Genomic DNA, 18,515 nt, shown 5'->3' on the forward strand with positions numbered 1-18,515 from the left:
AAATTTTCGAGAAAATGAAATTGAAAGTGAGAGTATGTTGAGTGCACTAAATAATGGAGGTCAACTAAGCCCATTCCTACGAAGGTAAATGGTGAAAACCGGTGGTCTTGCCGAGACATAAACTTGCCCGCCTTCGCCTCGGCAAAAAGCATAGGTTCTGGGATAAAAAATGGAAAAACCGTTATGTACACCATCTAGGCTATCCAAATTAAACTTTCTCTCATTGATGAACTTAAGGTACAGCTTCGTACTACTATCTCATCCTTTCACATTCAAAATAGTGTTTTTTTTCAAATTTCTTGTATCCCAAACATTTAACAAATGCAGTAAGTTGTTGAGTCATCCTTAAAAAAAACACTTCATTTCGTTCAAACTTTGTCTGAATGTCTTTGTGCTGAATTCAAAACTTTTAACAGATTTATACCTATCAGTCTAGTTTTTGAGCTATACTTATCACTATTTTCGATATACCTAAACGCCCATATTGTTCCGCAATTCGACCGAAAGTGAATTGAAATCAGTTTTTGATTTCACGTGAAATGAAATAGATATCATACTCTTCATTTCGATTGATTTCGAAATTGCTTCGAACTATTAAATCCGATCATCCATTTTTATTATATTTCTAAAGTGAAATTACTGCTCCTTTGAACATGGATGCAATTTTATTGACAATTTTAATGGATTTAAAAACAGAATTTAAAAGAAAAAATAATAAGAAGTTTTGATAATATTTTGTCCAAAAACTGCAGATTCATTGAAAAGGGTCAGCAATTTTACGAATAGAAACAAATTGAATTGAATTCAATCAGAAAATCTAAATGAGTGAAAAAATGCAGAACACTTTATTTCTCTTGGGTTGGGTTCGATATCCCGCTTTTTATATTCCCGTTTTTTTAAATCCCGCTTTTAAAATCCCGTTTTTCATTATCCCGCTTTTTATAATCCCGCTTTTTAAAATCCCGATTTTTATAATCCCGTTTTTTACTATCCCAATTTTGCAAGCAAAACTAGTTGTTTAATTTTAAAAAATCGCGCGATTTTTTAAAATAAAACAACTAGTTTTGCTTGCAAAATCCGGATTCTAAAATAAATTAAAAAATGAGACATTGTTCTAAACGCATTTAATTAAAACCTTGTACAAAAATAAAAAAAAATTAGAAAAAGTAAGGAATGTGATACTAAAAAGAAATCAATTAAAATTAATAAATTAAAACAACTAGTTTTTCTTGCAAAATCCGGATTCTAAAACAAATTAAAAAATGAGACATTGTTCTAAACGCATTTAATTAAAACCTTTAACAAAAATAAAAAAAAATTAGAAAAAGTAAGGAATGTGATACTAAAAAGAAATCAATTAACAAACTAATATTTACTTTAAAGTTTCAGAAGAACAATCAAATCGTGATAATCCCATAGATTAATAATAACATAAAATGATCACAACACCTTAAATTAAGTACACACTACATAATCAAAAGAAATTTCATTTAAATATATTTGAACTTATATTTGGATGCATTTCAACAATTTTGATATTTAAATAAATGAAATTTCTTATACTTGTGAACTCAATTTAAGGCTTTAATCATTTTATGTTTTTATAAAAGAAATACCGTTTTCATAATGTGTTGAAGGTACATATTGTGTGTGGGCAAAAATTCAGTTTTACTAATTTTTTGTCTATTTCTCATGATTTTTTTATTTGTGAATTAAGCATGTATTTTGTAAAAAAATCGGGATTTTCGGGATTTGACGGGATTTTAAAATGCGGGATTTCAGAAAACGGGATTTAAAAAAGCGATATTTTAGTAAACGGGATTTTGAAACTTTTTTTTCGGGATTTTCGAAAAACGGGATTTTAAAAAGCGGGATTCCGATACGCTCCCATTTCTCTTTTAGCAAGTGAATGCGCAAAAAGTGAATTCAATGAAGTTCTTTTTGATGTTTATTCCAAACTATTTATTGTTTGTCGTAAAATGCTGCTTTTTTAATCCAAACAGCAAACTTGAATTTGCTTAAAGAAACCATTATTTATGTTAAACAGTAAGGTTTATGAGATATCAAAAATTTTAATTTCCAATTTTGCGAAATTTAACAGTGATGTATACATAATTCGATGTCAAAATACTAAAAAATGATCTGAAGAATTCCGAAATGGACTAAAATCTGAAAATAATTGCCCCAACCCTCAACGTCAGCTAAGGCTCTTACTCAAACAAACACAAATAGCCGTTTCAGAACTTGGAGGGGGCGAGAGCAGCTGAGCTGCTTCTAAATCTTTAAGATTTACTAGGTAACAAGTTTGAGTTAATCATCTACATTATGATGAAATCAGCTAAATAATAACATGATCTTGAAGGCTTGGGTGGGGGCTTGAGCTCCCTAAGGTTCTCTCCTCAATACGCCACTGCCCCCTTGTGTATGTTTTATATCAGTCCTCTTGATTTGGGCGCCTGGTCTTATGGGCATTTACACATTTTCATGTTCACCCATGAAAAAAATCATCAATTTATTAAAAAAAAAGAAAAAATTGGCAGCCGTTGGGGAACGAACCTACAACTCTTGGGTCACTAGGCGAATGCTTTACCACTGTGCTATCTCACTGTTGGAAATTAGGGTGATAAAATGCTACAACAGCTGAAGTCCGAGAAAAATAAAAAAATTTCCTAAGTTATTTTAATTTAAAGATATTTCATGTTAGGTTTTTCAACATTAAATCAACGGTTGAACATATTACTTATTTTACGTTGCAGTTTTTCCCTCAGTGTAAGCGCAAACCGAACACAAATTATGAAGAAAAAGTACGTAGGTACCTGTTTATAAAATATAACTCAGCAACGAGATGTCAAAGAAATTCTTGGTTTTCAGTTATAAATAGACCTTTCATTTGATGCCTGACTCGATGAATTTGAAATCTGATCGTCAGTTTTTCAATTGTTTGAACAAAATTCATAGATAACACTTTTCATTTGCTTATACATTGTAGGCCAAAACTCCGAATCAAAATGGGAAATGGAATTTGTTCGTGTTTGAAGTTGATAAGAACACCTTCATTTCAAAACAATCGATTAAAACTAACGCAAAAACTTACCTTTGTTTTTTGAAATAGCCTTCCAAATAGAGAAACTCTTATTTAAAAAAAAAAAACAAGTTTGTATAATTTTATATTTTAATGTTTATTTATTTAATTCTGTTGTTTTTTTTTTTTTTTTCATTTTCAAGTTTCATATACCTAATTCCATTTTATATTTTTTTTTCTTGTGATATTAACATAAGGCAATCTTTTTTTACAAAATTTCATTGATTTTCGAAATTAGAACTGAACAATAAAAAAAATACTAAAAAACAAAACATATATTATATTTTTTTTTTAATTTTACAATCTTTCTTAACACAAAACAATAATTTAACAAAATTTAAAAACTAAAATAAAAATATTTAAACAAATCGTGTCATAAAAAATTAATTTAATTCAATTAAGTAACTAAGACTTGCATTAGTGCTCTTAAGTAAAAATTAAATTGATATATTGTTTTTATTTTTTTTTTTTCCAGAAAATTAAAAACTCACATTTGAAATATAATATTCATTCGCTATAATTTGGGTTTTTGGTTTTTCTTTTTGGTTTAAACAGCACAAACAAATTTTAAAATCCCATACACATTACTTTAATAATTTTTTATTTTTTTTTTTGTTCGCTAAAAGCACATTTTTTTTATATACCAAGTATCCCTACGTTTCATTATCTACTAAATATACACATTTTTCTGTTCTTAACTTTTTAATTGTATCTACGTTTTTTTTTTTTTTTATTTTTAATTCTTTTTAAATATGATATTGGTATAAATATGTTTTGTTTTTTTTATAATCACCATAGTTTTTCATCTTACACACTGTATCTTATTTATGATTTTTAAAATTTATGAAATGATTATGTTTTGTTTTATTCTTATATACATTTTTTCTTTTCTTCTATATTTTTTTTTTTTTTGCTGTCAAGTATAAATAACTAATTTTGGAAATAATTGATTTTTTTTTTTTTATTATTTTTGATAAAATTTGCTATATAAAAATATTTTAATTTGAAGATATGTACAGCAAAAGCAAGTAAAATTTTTAACCTACATTATACATTTAGGTAATTTCTTTTTTTTTTTATATACATACACAATTTTTGACAAAAAAAATAAATTTTTATTATATTCAAATCAGTAATTTTACTTTGAAGTAAAAAGAATAAAACAAATATTTTGTTTTTTTTAATGACTTATTAAATGATTTTATATATTTTTTATTTTTCTGTACAGCTTAAAATTTTTATCTCAAGATTAATTGACCAAATCTATAAAGGAGAACTAGTATGATTGCCACTAACGCTAAACTACTTTTCGTTTGTGTTGCAGAACTCAATACTGAAAAAGAGAAAAATAATAAGTGTTATTTTATTATTACTACCGTTTTTTACTTTATTACGTTTTTTTTAAATTTTTTATTAAAATTAATGAATTTTTTTTAAATTAAAATTAATTATTTATTTAATTTTATTTAATTTTAATTAATTTTAATTAAAATTAAATTAATACATTTTGTAGGTACTTACCTAATAACATTGCCTCTCTATTATCTATAACACCCGGTCTTCGTTGCAGAACACTCTCTTTTCCGCCTTTCCACAAGACCGGTGATATGCTAGCTAAGCATTTAACTCGCATAGCTCCATCATGAAAATGTCGCCCATCAACAGTCAGCTGAAGTCCTAGGGTCGATGTTATCAAACCATGCCTATGCACAGTGTCATTATATCGCACCAAGGAACTCGAATGAATCAGCTGCAAAATTTTGTTAAAGAAAATCCATTAACGATGAATTTAACTCCAAATTTTAAATCAGAAACAAAAAAATCTTAAAGAAGCAAAAAAGTTCCAACAAAGTTTTGTTTTCTATATTCTCCTCTCAAATAAAAGTTAGGGCTCAAAAAATAAAACCATGTCACAGTCCCAGTCCTAGTCTTTGCACTCTTGAGTTTTCAAGTTTAAACGCATTTCACAGTTATTTTGTCCATAACCCCAAGCAGTCAGTGGTGAAAAAGTTTACACTACTTAAGTCAAGAGGGTGACCTTTCGAGAGAGAACAAAAACAAAACAAAATTTTAGAATACAGAACAAAAAATTACCTCTAGCTGTGTTTTCCAAAACGGAAATTCAAGATAAATTTTACTTTTAAATTCAAGATTCTAGAGAGGAAGGTACTGGGTAGGTATAGCTACCTATTATTTCCTAAAACGATTATAAAATTCCTTTTTTGTCGCAATTCAAGTGTGGAACTTATCATGTTTTCCAGAAGAATAATTTTTTTCCAGTAATTTCTACCAAAGTTGTCTAAAACATTGTTTTTTTTTTTTTGTTTGTTCACTTTTATTTAAAAACCTCTTTTTGCCCTTTGATGTGGTTGACCTTTGACAAAATTTGTATATTGTATAGGTACTTGAAGGTATGGAGTTGTTATACGTTCTATAAAATGCATGAATACATTTATTCAATCTGAATTAACCGAAGTGGAATGCACATAGCAAAGTGATAAGTGAAGTGTTTACCATAAGTTGATGAAGAAGATAATATTCTTATTTATTTGTTTTAAATTTTTGAATAAGGTTTTTAATAATAAAAAAAAGTTTATTATCACCAAATTATTTCGTTTGGAAATCAACATGGCCTAAACAACGATTTTGTGCAAAATTGTTGATAGTCTTTCGAAGTGAATTGCATTGCATCATTTTTGATTGGACAAAAAAATCGGCTTTAAAACAAACCATACTTTTTTTGTTCTGATTCCGAAGTCGAAATTGCGCTGGAACTTCACTTTTATAAATACTGAAATATAAGTAATCAGTTCGAAAATGCCATTTTTTTTAATTTTGGAATTAAATCACTGTAAAATTGTTTATTTTTTTAATTTATTCTCTCAAAGATATTGCAAATACTTAGAAATTCATGGTATTAAAAACCTTAATGGCTAACACAAATAATGGTTTTTTGCAAGAAATACCAATTTGTGAATTCAGTTTTGGATAAATAAGAATCAACGGTTGGGGTCAAAATTCTGCCGGGGTCAAAATTCTTTTTATCAAAATTCTGCCTTACAAAATTCTGCTTTCAAAATTCTGCTTTTCAAAATTCTGTTTTTCAAAATTCTGTTTTTCAAAATTCTGTTTTTCAAAATTCTGCTTTTCATAATTCTGCATTTCAAAATTCTGCAAAAAAATTAAAAAGGGTTTGGAAAATGGTAAAAAGCGCGCGCTTTTTAATATTTTCCAAACCCTTTTTTAATTTATTGCAGAATTCTGTAAAATTATTTCTTTGAAAATGTGTCATTTTTTAAATGCGTATTAATTTTTGTTTTATAAATGAATAAATTTGAAAATATTAAGAAAAGGTTTTTAATATAAAACATTTCCGAAAATAATTAAAAATTTATTAATTTATCAAATAAAGATGAATATTCAAAAATTTGAATAAGAAAAGGAATATTTTGTATCAAACAACGTCGGTTCCAATTCCAATTAGTTTATACATATTTTATTTGAAAGAAAGTCAATATATGGAATTCAAAAAATATTTGCGACACTTAAATAAAAAAAAATTAGGAAAGTACCAATGTTGAATTACATTAATGAGGTGTGTTTTTCTTTAGCCAGTGCATATGCTATAAAAAAAAACGCAATTGGCAGATTTTTTTTGTTCAAATACCTATAATGCTGGCAGAATTTTGAAATCAGAATTTTAAAAAGCAGAATTTTCAAAAACAGAGTTTTCGCTAAAAAAGCAGAATTTTGAAAAGCAGCATTTTGAAGCCAGAATTTTGACCCGATCCCAAGAAACAAGATAGGTATTATGGAATAAAATATATTTTGGAATAAAAAAAAATTTAAAACAAGGGCTTGAGACTTAAAAAAATGTTGAATCTTGAAAAAAAATGCTAAGTTCAAAAGCTAGCACATTTAAGTCAATTAAAATAACACACTTCTTGCTCCTGACTTTTTTTTATTTTTACCGACTTTTAAAAAGTGATTCTAGAACAAACAAATAACATACATAATATTAAATTTACCGTTGGTTAACTTTATTTTTTGGTATTTTTTGTTTCGAGTTTTGAATATTTTCACTTAAAATTTCGTAAAAATCTTTAAAATTATTCCGCACAGAAAAACGTACGGAAGTTAATTTTTTTCAAATTCGAAATAATTTTTTTAAAGATTTGTACCAAATTTCAAATGAAAATTTTCAAAACTGCTTGAGTAAAACTACGTGTCGTGTTTTTAACAAGACTGTACAGGGACTTATTCTAAACGTCATTTTGAGAAAAAAATTGTAATTTCAATTTAAAAAAATTTCATCCTAAAAAACTTCCTTTATTTCTCAGCACCTTGACTTAACTTCTTGCTCCTTAATATATATTTATTAATTTTGCCCATTTAGTATATTGTTCAAATCTAACTCCCAACAGCTTTGGATTATGTAGGCGCAGTAATAACACTGGTCTGCAAGGAAATCCTCCTTTAAATAAAACTTTACTTTTCTAAAGGATTTTCGTATGCTGATTCCGAATCCGAAGTCAGAATTGACCTATCACGTCACGTTTTTTTAGATATTCCCGTTAAAAAATCTCAAAAACCCATTTTTTTGCTGTTTTCAAAGAAATATTTTGGCATAAGGTTATCTTTTTCAATTAAAATTGTTACGGTTTATAAAAGACCTTATTTTTTCTTTCAAATTCAGTTTCAATCTTCTCAATATCTCTTTTCTTCTCATAGAAATCTTAATTTAAGTAAGTTTAGTGGGTTTGTCATATCTTACCATAAAGAAACTGATCTCTAAAAATTAATATATCTTTCTCCCTAGAACAAAAGTATCGTTTCTAATGGACTTTAGTGTGCTGATTTTGAATCCGAACTCAAAAAATGTCTGTCAGCTCTGGTTTTTGAGATATAGTAGTTTTTTTTTTGAGATTTTCTAAAAAAAAACTTGATTTTGTGATACATTAATGCAAATATCTCAAAATTCTGAAGTGATAGAAGTTTTTTGACTCCGGATTCTAACTCAGCACATCAAAAACTACAAGAAAAGTATACTTCTGTTTTTTAGGAGACGAAAATCTGAAGCTTTACAAGGCAGTTTATCGATAGGTTTATTACAAATAAGATATTTCTAAATAGAAAAGTAGTATATAAAATTACAAAACACGTAAAAATTTTGTTTAGTGTATTTTATTATGGTTTTTTTTTTTTACATATTTGACTTTTTAAATATAATGGGCGTTGATATTCTCTAATTTCCTTAATTAAGGTGGTTTTGTTCATGAAGGATTTACTAAAAAGTGAAGGATTTCGATATTTCTGCTTTTTTTGTCAATCAGTATTTTAAAATGTGAGTAAACATTAATGTAGAAGGACATATTTGGTGTCAATCGATAGGACATATTATGAGGAATAAGTTCTCCAAATTTGAGCTCAATGAGCCAAATGGTTTTAATTTTATACAAGATCAAATGAATCTAAAAGGATGATTTTTTAGGAACTCCTAACATTTTTCAAAAATCATTTTTACAAAAATGGTACCTGATAGAATTTTTCTGAAACCAGATTTAGATTAAGGAAAGTCTAATCTTTCATAATATCAAAAAATTATTTGAAGGAGAAAAAAAAGCTTAATTTTGCAGACCAGTGTAAGTGCAAAGCTAGCAATTATTATTTTTAAAAAAGCTGTTGCAAATAATAATCTTCTTTTAAAGTGAAATGAAATAAAAATCAATAATATTTTTTTATTTAAAGTAAACAAAAAAATGTATCTAAAAGTCGCTAAAGTGACATCAACTATACCAGTTATATAAACTACATACATCAGTGACCTGAAAAATAAATAGTTGAGTCCGATTGAATTTAATTTGTTATAAAAACAATTCTAAAAAATATTAATATCAAAGAATATTTAAAAAAAATGATTCTTAAAAAAATCAAATTTTGTACGTATTTCTTAGGAACGTATTTGTTCTTATTTTCGTTCATTCCAATTTTGGTTTAATCATATACAATAGGTAGATATTTTTGAGTTTGATTTTAGACTATCAAAAATTGAAATTTAACCAAAAAATTATTTTATTTTATTTTACTTTGCGAATATTTTCTTCTAATAAATATTTAAGATTGGTTTATCGCAAAATTTGTTAAACTTTCCTTTCTTCTTTTCCATGTTGATCAGTAAATTTTCTAGAAGACGCACAATTCAGTCATTAAAAAACCACCGCATCTATAGATTTTATTTTCTTTCTTTTTTTTTTTTTTTTTTTGGTTTCAAAATATGCAATTTCCATGCAAATCAATTCAAATCCCCAAACGATATAACTCACCATGCTCTGTGGCGTTGATGGCGGGCGGGGGCAATAATGAAAATCGTTTAAATGAACTAAAATTGGCAAAGAGAACAAACGCTCAACTTTTCATTTTCATTTAAATATTCCATCCGTACGTAGTGCCTATATAGTCCTGACATAAATAGGAAGAAAACCTGTCTAACAGTTGTTCTCTCAACATAACACCACCGCTACCACCGACCGTCGAGCCAGTTTGCCTAGAGAGACCAACTATAAACGAACGATTGAAGATAAAGCACGTTCCCTTGAGCTTGGTTGTGCTCCTGTGATGGAATCGAGGGAATGAATAATATTATCCCTCATCCTTAACAAATTTGTCAATGAAACGTGTTTTCTCCTCTATTTCCGGCCTAAAAGTACCAGATAGACAGTTTTATTCTCGCCCCTCCGCTCACTTTAAGCTGTATCCTATCTTCTACCTACCTGCATAATTCTGTCACTAGATGTCGTTTTTTTTTTTTTTTTGTTCGGGAGAGAGGTAGAGGGTATGAAAAAATAAACGAATTTGCGGCCTTTAACCCTCAACCATCGCGGAACTGTTAGATGAGATATAGAGATCCACACTTTGTTCGACAAGAGTCCTTTTTCTGACACACCAACTGACGAACGGACATCATCAACTAGTATGTGTCGACTGTCGAAATCGAAATGTAAAATGCCGACTGCCAGAGATATGCCGATTCCTCGTCGTCGTCGGACCCAAAAAGGGTGATGAATAGAAAATTTATTGGATGCGAAACAGTGATTAGATTTAAAATTCTAAATCCATGAAGTTTAATTTCCGCACGAGTTGATTGACTAAGCTGACAATTTAGAGCCATGACGGCAAGAGAGAGGACATTTGTGATATGTCCTCTTCCTTTACCATCATCGGCATTTTCCAGCATCCAGAAACGAATTGAAACGAACTTTTTGGTATAGGTACCCCGTACCCATATACGAGATTCACAGAAAAGTGTTGTCACATTCAAATGATATTCGAAAGACCTCCTTTAACCCTAATACCCTGTACCCTAGTCTCCTTCTGCTTGATGGAACATATAGAAACCTATACAAACGAATGAACGAAACGAAACGAAACGAGAGAACGAATTTCCCCAAAAATGATCAGGCTGCTTATCCGTGACAGGACAATTGTGCTAATGCATTTGTAAGCAGTATAGTGATATCATTTTGTGTTTTCCGGCCGAGCTTAGTGCTTAGTTAAATTATCTTCTTAGGAAAACATATACACCCACTGCCAGATACTCGGCTATAGGGCCAGTATAGAATATAGACTAAAACACATTTATAGAGCAGAAAAAGATACTCCGACAAAATGAATTCAACTCATGTGAAAGTCTCCTTATCAGAGATGAGTATTTACTTCATATGTAGCAGATCTACTTCATTAATTTATTTTGATGTATCTGCTACGTAGCAACCTATTTCTACTTCGTTTGACAAATTTTTTCTAACGAACAAAATTTCATTTAAGATGTGTCGTCTTGTTACATTTTTTGTTAAAAAAATGCATTGTTAGTGCTCTTTATTTTTAAATTGGCTCACTAGGCACTGCAAGAATTTCACATCATATACATCCAAATCAAAGACCCATCCAAGATATCAATTATTTTATGTAACAGCCCAGATCCCCATAATGGCTCTGGGTCCGGTCATGCATTTTGCATAAAATAAATCAGACATCGGCTTTTAAAAAACAATCTTAGGTTATTATATGGCAGATGGCACATCTTTGCTCATGGAACTAAGACCAAGTCAATGAAAATAATTTTGTAATAAAAAACACTTTATAATTTGAAATTAAAAATCATTATAAATCATTATAGCAATTACGGGGATGGCTTTTTGAGAAAAAAAAATCATATTTGTTATTTACGAGTGATGCGCTTTCAAGCCATGCAGGTCTCATTTAAATCGGTGCTGGGCTTTTTTTTTTTAAATATATTTATTTTTGGGCATTCTCCTTTGTTTTATATGTATATTTTTTTTTTTCATTATCTGCTACATATTTTCCAAATCTACTTCGTTTTTTTGGGCAATATGTTTCACTTTTCGGGCTTAGCATTCTCATCCCTGCTCCTTATATTATATTTGTATATGAGTGTGTGTGTGTGTGTGTGTTAGCAGAACATTGCCACATGGGAAGCCTTTCAGTCAAGCATAATTTCATCTCAGCCAACCGTGCATTAAATTTTCCATCCAATTTTGACCTTCGGCCATTTTCAGAAAACGTATAGAGTAGAGCTATTCTTTGTGTAGATATAGCTTCATTTTGTGTGTGTAGAAGATATTATATGACATGTCTAGGCCTATATCCTTGTGTGATGAGTGAGTGACGACTGGAAATGAGATGGAACGTGCTTAAATTGAGTTTAACGTAGAGTTTCCTTTATTTTTTTTTGTCGTTTTTTTTTGTTAGTTTTTTTTTTTTTTATTTTTTACATGCATAACAAATTTTGATGATCCCTATGATAGATTTTGGATTTGCAAAGGGATTATTTTAATACTGAAATAAGAGTGTTGAATTTGTTTATTAAGTTGATCGAATTATATGCACAATTAAACACTTTTTTCATACAACCTGAACACCAATTAGGTTTTAGGAAAAAAGAGGTTTTCTGTAAAGCCGGCTAACGGACGATGATTTTACGTGATAACGTCGTAAGAAAACAGGTTGTGTACTTTAAAAATGAGTCAATTGAAGCGTTTATTTATTTCAATTAATCATAATTTACAAGAAAAAGCTAAAAAAAAATTACCTTTTTTCTTTTCTCATTATATTAATTTTTTTATTTTAAAAGCTTACAAAAAAAAAAAAAATATACCATTAAAATGCCAAATATTTCTTCTAAATAATAAAACCATTTTTAAATTTTTACAATGAGGAAAAGTAATAAAATAAATTATTAAAAACAATAATTTCTTTTGAAAAAAGTGAAAAAGTCCAAAAATGAATTTGTTTGATATAACAAATTTTATACCACCTGAAAGCTTATTGCTTCAGCTCAAAATATATATATATCGATCATGTCTATTAGACATCTAAAAAAAGAGCTATAATTTTTTGAATTTGATTAATTTTCATCAAAAAAAGCAAAAAAAAAAAAACATATAATTTTATGTTCTCACGCTATTGAATCAATTTTTTTAAGACAACCTATAAAAAGTTTTATATTATGTAAAAGCTTATAATTTCACCTTTCATATGACGTTTCAATCTTATTTCTGCGATGCCTATAAAAAAGTTAGAAGTTTTTAAAGCCAACCATGTTGAAATTCCAAACTGAGATTACGGTACTTCCCACACTAGTGGCTGATTATGATCAATAGATCTCCACAGGTGTTTTGAGGTATTTCGCAAGTTTTTTTAATTTAAATTTGTGTAGCTTGTAGTGAATGTACAGTTATGTGTGATATACCAAATAAAAGGTAACATCATCAGGATGCTCAATAAAATTAATTAAAATTAAATTAAATTTGTATTTGCCTTAGATCAAAAGATAGAACCTGTTGAAAAAATATTTTACCGTTATCTCAAAATTGTGACTACAAAATTGATTGAAATTATGCACAGATACATTCATGTCTATTATCTATCTACAACATACATTTCATTTATTTATCTGTTGAAGAAAAAAAGACAAAAATAAAAAACGGTTAAAAAAGTTCAAAAAACTTTGGACAAAAAAACTTGTTTTTCCTGTTATTCGTTTAAAAGCCATTTTGAAATACCAATTTTTTGCACATGTATGTGCACAGTCATCTATTGATTGGTTAAAAAACATTCAACTCTTTACACTGTCGCGTTTAGAAAATAGATAATTTTTTTAAATTTTGTTTTACCCCTATTGACCCTATTAAAAGATGGAATTTTTTAAAATCCTTCAAATGTATTATTTAACTTTAGATTATTATCTTTCAAATAAGCTATAGAAGATTTTTGTATCTCTAATGAAATTGAAATTTTTGATGCACTGCGAAAGTGCGAGAGTGGAACGCTAGAAAATGGCGTCAATTTTTTGTGGTGGCTGCCATGGTTCATCGATTTATAAGACGTTATTACGTCAAAAAACGAAATCACACCGACACAACGTTATAGAGAAGGCTCTTACGGTCTTTTTATGTGTCTAAAGTTTTGACAAAATTTGACACAGAAGTTTCAAATTTAAACTACAACAAGTTCTGCCTGAATGGCTCTATGAAATTTTTGTAGAATATCTTGAGAACAAAAATGATAATTTAAACTTGATTGAAGTAATGACTGAAATACCATAAGGTATAGTGTTCTAAGTCCTATTTTGTACAAAAAAATGCCAATTACTTAGCAAAAATTACTTTCAGACCTTTTAGTTTGTTATTTCTTGGATTTTTTTTAATTACCGACTTCCAAAAAGGAGGAGGTATTCAATTCGTCTGTATTTTTTTTTTTTTTTTTTTTTTTTTTTTTTTTATGTTTGTTACCGCATAACTTTGGACGGAGTCAACCAATTTTGATAATTCTTTTTGTATTGGAAAGCTGGTGGCTGCAGTGTGGTCCCATTTCAATTTCGTTCACTTTTAGCCATAGGAACTATTTTAAAAACCATAAAACTCAGTTTTGATCCATGGAAGTCGGTTTTGTTTTTTTGCTAAAAATGATTATTTACTATACCTAATTTTGACAAGTTTTCTATTTATTTTCTCAAAAGAATATAACTTTTTTTTGCCGTTTTTGTTGCGAACCTTGTTTTAAAGTAGGTATAAATTAAAAAAAAAAAAAATATAAAATAATAAAAACTACAAAGACAAAAAAAAACTGAATTTTAAATTTTTTGATAAACCAAAATAGCTTTACTTTAATCTAATAGATTTACGGCAAAAAAATCAATGTCCTAATGTATCAAAGGTAAAAACTCATGTTTAAATTTTTTTCAAAATTCTTCCTTATTTCGTGACCTTTCTTTATTAAAATATTTTGTTCTTTTTCGTCGGCTACAGGTCTGATTTGAAAAAAATATATATTCAAATCAGACCTGTAGCCGACGAAAAAGAACAAAATATTTTAAATTTTTTTCATCTCAAAAACTTGATGTTATGAATTTTTTTTGTACTTTGGATTCGAATTTACAACAAAAAATTGAAAATTAAATTATCTTGATGATTTTGAAAGTCTTTCTGATATCAATATAGCTAAATTTAAAACTAGAATAGTTTTTATTTAAAAGCTTATGGAGTCGTTATAATGGTAAAAATACAAATTGGCAGCTTTTTCGTAGTATCCATACCAATATCCTTCAATGTCCCAGAATTCATGAAATTTCACAAGTAGTTTAAAATACACAAAATCTGTATTAATTTATTATTTAAAGACCATTTGAAATGATTTTTTTTTACAAAAAAGAAGTATTATTTAGATATTTTGAGAAAAAAAATTGAAATTCGTCCAGTAGTATTTTTAAAGTTAGGTATTTTGCGATTTTTTGCCACAAGCTTTTATAAACTCATATTTATTTTAATATTTAAGAGCTTGTTCCATCCAAGGGGCACACTTGTCCGTAAATAATTTTTGCAGTATTTTCAAACACATAATATGTAATTGATTTCTTCCATTAATTTTGAAATCTTTCCTCATTCATAACCTTTCCAACCATATCTTAGGTTAATTAAAACTCAACCCAACAATGTACCTAAGCTTTTTTTCTTCTGCTTCTTTTGTTTTTTCTTTTTAAAACAAGCACATAAATCAGATGATCCTCTTAACAAAAGAAAAAAAAAAAGAACACAAAATACCTCTTGTGAGTCTTTCAAAAACAAAGTGCTTCCTTGTTAGTTTTCGAAAATTTGTTTTTAATGGATAAGTAAACCCCATCCATCCCCTTTCTCCAGATATATTTCTTAAAGAATATTTTTGTTGTTGTTTAGTCTTATCAATCCCTTGTATTAAGTGCGTTTAAAAGCAGGAAGTTCCTTTTCGGAAAGGAAGTCTTTTCTATGTAAGTCTTTAATAAAAACAAAAAACAAGTCTAGGATTTTCTCCAAGCTACCATGTAAAACTTAAAGCATAAACAGTTTTTCGTTTCTACTTCCTCCCAGATACATATTTATAATAATTTCCTTCAACTAAAATAGAAAAAAAAACAACAAGTAAAAGACTCATCCGAAATATTCATCTTTATTTGAATTTGCAATGCCCAAAATTCGCATTCCAAAAAGGGATTCAACAAAGACTCCTTAGCAAAGTTCAAGCAACAGGAAGCGCATTAAACTTGCTGTGGCGGACCTTACATGAACTGAACTCAGTAAGCGCATGCATTGCTTTTCTTCTTCTTTTTTTTTTTTTTTTTTTTGCTGTTCTCCATATGTACGTGCCAGAATATGCGAGTGAGCTTAAATAGCATAGTTGCAGACCGAATTTAAATGAGCTCAAAAATTGTGGATTTCCATGGTTGGAACACACCAGTGTTATCGTACTGATGCTGGGTGCGTCGTTGTTGTAGATAGACATGTTGTTGTAATAGTACCTTTCTACATAGATGGTTATAGAGAAGTCTAAAAGTCTTCATATTTTTGATAGTGCCTCTGGTGCAGCTTTATCCTATCTTTTTCCTTATGCAATGGTAATAGGTTGGGATTTTAAGTTGATGAAAATGTGTGCACGTACCATCACACACAGAGCGAGTGACTTGGCAAGAATATTTATAAATTTATAAAATGTTTTTATTTTGTGCTACTGAATTTTTTCAACATTGCCATGTCTTCTGTGTATTTTACATGATTTCCATCGCAGTGATCCTTACCTAAATTTAGGATGGTAGTGAGAGTGAAAACAGAAATTACATCAATAAACGAAGATCCTGTCATACAACGACCTTCCTTAATCTAAATATTGTCCAAATAAACAAAGTTACCACTTTTATCTCTTAATACCTTTAAAAACGGATACTATACTATTCAGAAATTTAGATCGGAAGAGGTAATGCCAAACAATCGACAAGAAGTCTTTGTCTGCAAGCATACTCTATACCTTTTTACTTGCGATATAGGTACTATATATCAAGTTATGCATTCGTACAAAAAAAAAGTTGAGATAACATTTTTCCATGACATTACGATGGTAGACAATGCCAAAAGAAGTGGGTCCCGGAAGTCCGTCTGTCTGTCTATATAAGGAGCTACAGCCTAAACGGACGGACCGATTGATGTCAAACTTGGTATGTAGCGTTATTTGGCGACTCTCCAGAGGGGTTTTTGGAATTAATTTTTTTGGACCAAAAATAACGGTACTTGTCATATATCGATTTTAGTAAAATTGAAATATCTCAAAAACGGCTCCAACGATTTTGTTTAAAAAATTCAAATGTTAGTTTTAAGCTAAGGTCTATCTTTAAATGAAAAAAATTTTTTTGAAAATCACTATTAACGGTACCTGCCATAGAACCGTTTTTTTTTCAAATCCGATTATCTCCGAAAGTGCTTATACGATTTCAACGAAATTTTTTGTGAAGAAGAATTTAAATATAAACCAAAAATAAAATTTACAAAAAAAATAATTTTTGGATTAAAAAAAAAAAAATTGAAAATTTTTTTTTGAAAAATCAAAATTTCGAAAACGTGACATTGAATTTTTTTGAAATTTCGTTTTTAAATGTTGATTAGTGGTTTCTACAAAATGGCATAACAATTTTAATTTAAAACTTTTTTTCCAAAAAATTATTTATAAAAAATTAGTTTTTTAAAAAACAGCTCTAACGATTTTGAAAATTTGTTTTCTAAAAATGCATGTTAATATATCAATTAAAACTGCATACTTGTTTTGGAGGGCAATTTGATTTCAGATTTTATTTAATTTTTTTTTTTAACGAATTTTATTTTTTTTCCAAATTTCTATATAAAAAGTCTTAAAAACTTTAACTCTAAGAGCAAGTTCGTGCGACCCAGTCGTGCATTTTATTTTATAGATCCTTGTAAGTGAATTTAAGGGCGAAATTAGAAAACTTTTGAAATGAGCTCTATTTGATTAATTTGTGTAAGGGGACTTCATGGTCATGGACATTTCTGGGCGGAGAAAAAAGACAAGCTAAAACAAGAAGATTCTGTATGAAATAAAGAAGATTTCTGCATGTTTTTTTTTTTTTTTTTTTTTGATACGAAGACTGCCGTCTTAAATTTATCGGAAAAATCTTCTTAAATCTTTAAATATGCTTATTTAAAGGAATCTTTTTAATTTAGTAAGAAAATCTTTTTATTTTTATGTGAAGTTATTTCAATTTAGAAAATTAAAAAAAAAAAAAAAAAAAATGGGAGCTTTGAAGATCGATCCTTTAAACAGCTCTTGGGTCACTAGGTGAGTGCTTTGCCATCAGTCTACTTCACTGTATGATAAGAATTTAAAAAATTGTTCAAGTTGTTAAAACTACAAAAATTTTCATTTCTAAGAGCCGCGATTTCAATCTTCTAATAAACAGTCAGTTAACTGTTCGACGAGTAAATTTTGCTATTAGGCTCATAAAAAATCAGATAACAACATTGAATTTTTCAATCAAGAATAAATTATTCTACAGAATATAAACAAAAAAAATTGTTAAATTCAAAATTAAACGTCGTTTTTATTCATAATTGTTTTTGTTTTCTTGTGCCCCGCCATATTTTTTATCAAAATTCTATCAAAACAGCTTTGGCAATTGAGATTATTCCTTAATTTTTATTCGTCTCTGAAAGAAGCAGATAGTTTTATTTCTAGGAATAAGCTATGTATATATTCTATCTGGGGAATAAGTACTAACTGACTATTCAAAAATTGGCCCTAAGTCTAATTACGAAGAATTTTTTTACTTAAGGAAATCAAGTTTACTTTGAATTCAACCGATTTTAAACGGATTTCGTATATTTTAATATGAAATTTAAAAAGATTGGATTTGATGTGGACATCATCTTATATTCCTCCGCAAAGAAAAACAAACAGAAGCACCAAAATTCAAGCAAAGGTCGGGTTAAAATGGAACTCCGATGCGACACAGCCGCGCCGCACCAATCTCAAAAACTTTCAGTTGCAGTGAAATTTTCCATTTAAGATAAAAGTGCGCGGACGTGGTGCGGCTGTGGTG

The 18,515-nt window shown here is 28.6% G+C and overlaps 1 protein-coding gene across 2 annotated transcripts in view; it reads right to left on the reverse strand.

Moving 5' to 3' along the window:
- Positions 1–4,157: 4,157 nt before the first annotated feature.
- The window catches only part of LOC129913084 (uncharacterized), a 143,358-nt gene continuing 129,000 nt past the window's right edge, over positions 4,158–18,515 (reverse strand). For both annotated transcript variants that reach the window (XM_055991532.1, XM_055991531.1), the window contains exons 6-7: positions 4,604–4,832; positions 4,158–4,415 (exon numbers count right to left, since the gene is read on the reverse strand). In XM_055991532.1, coding sequence (XP_055847507.1) covers positions 4,321–4,415; positions 4,604–4,832 — 324 coding nt within the window. In that variant the 3' untranslated portion in view covers positions 4,158–4,320. The remainder of the gene's footprint in view (positions 4,416–4,603; positions 4,833–18,515) is intronic.

This window comes from Episyrphus balteatus, chromosome 3, assembly GCF_945859705.1.
Source record: "Episyrphus balteatus chromosome 3, idEpiBalt1.1, whole genome shotgun sequence".
Taxonomy (NCBI): domain Eukaryota; kingdom Metazoa; phylum Arthropoda; class Insecta; order Diptera; family Syrphidae; genus Episyrphus; species Episyrphus balteatus.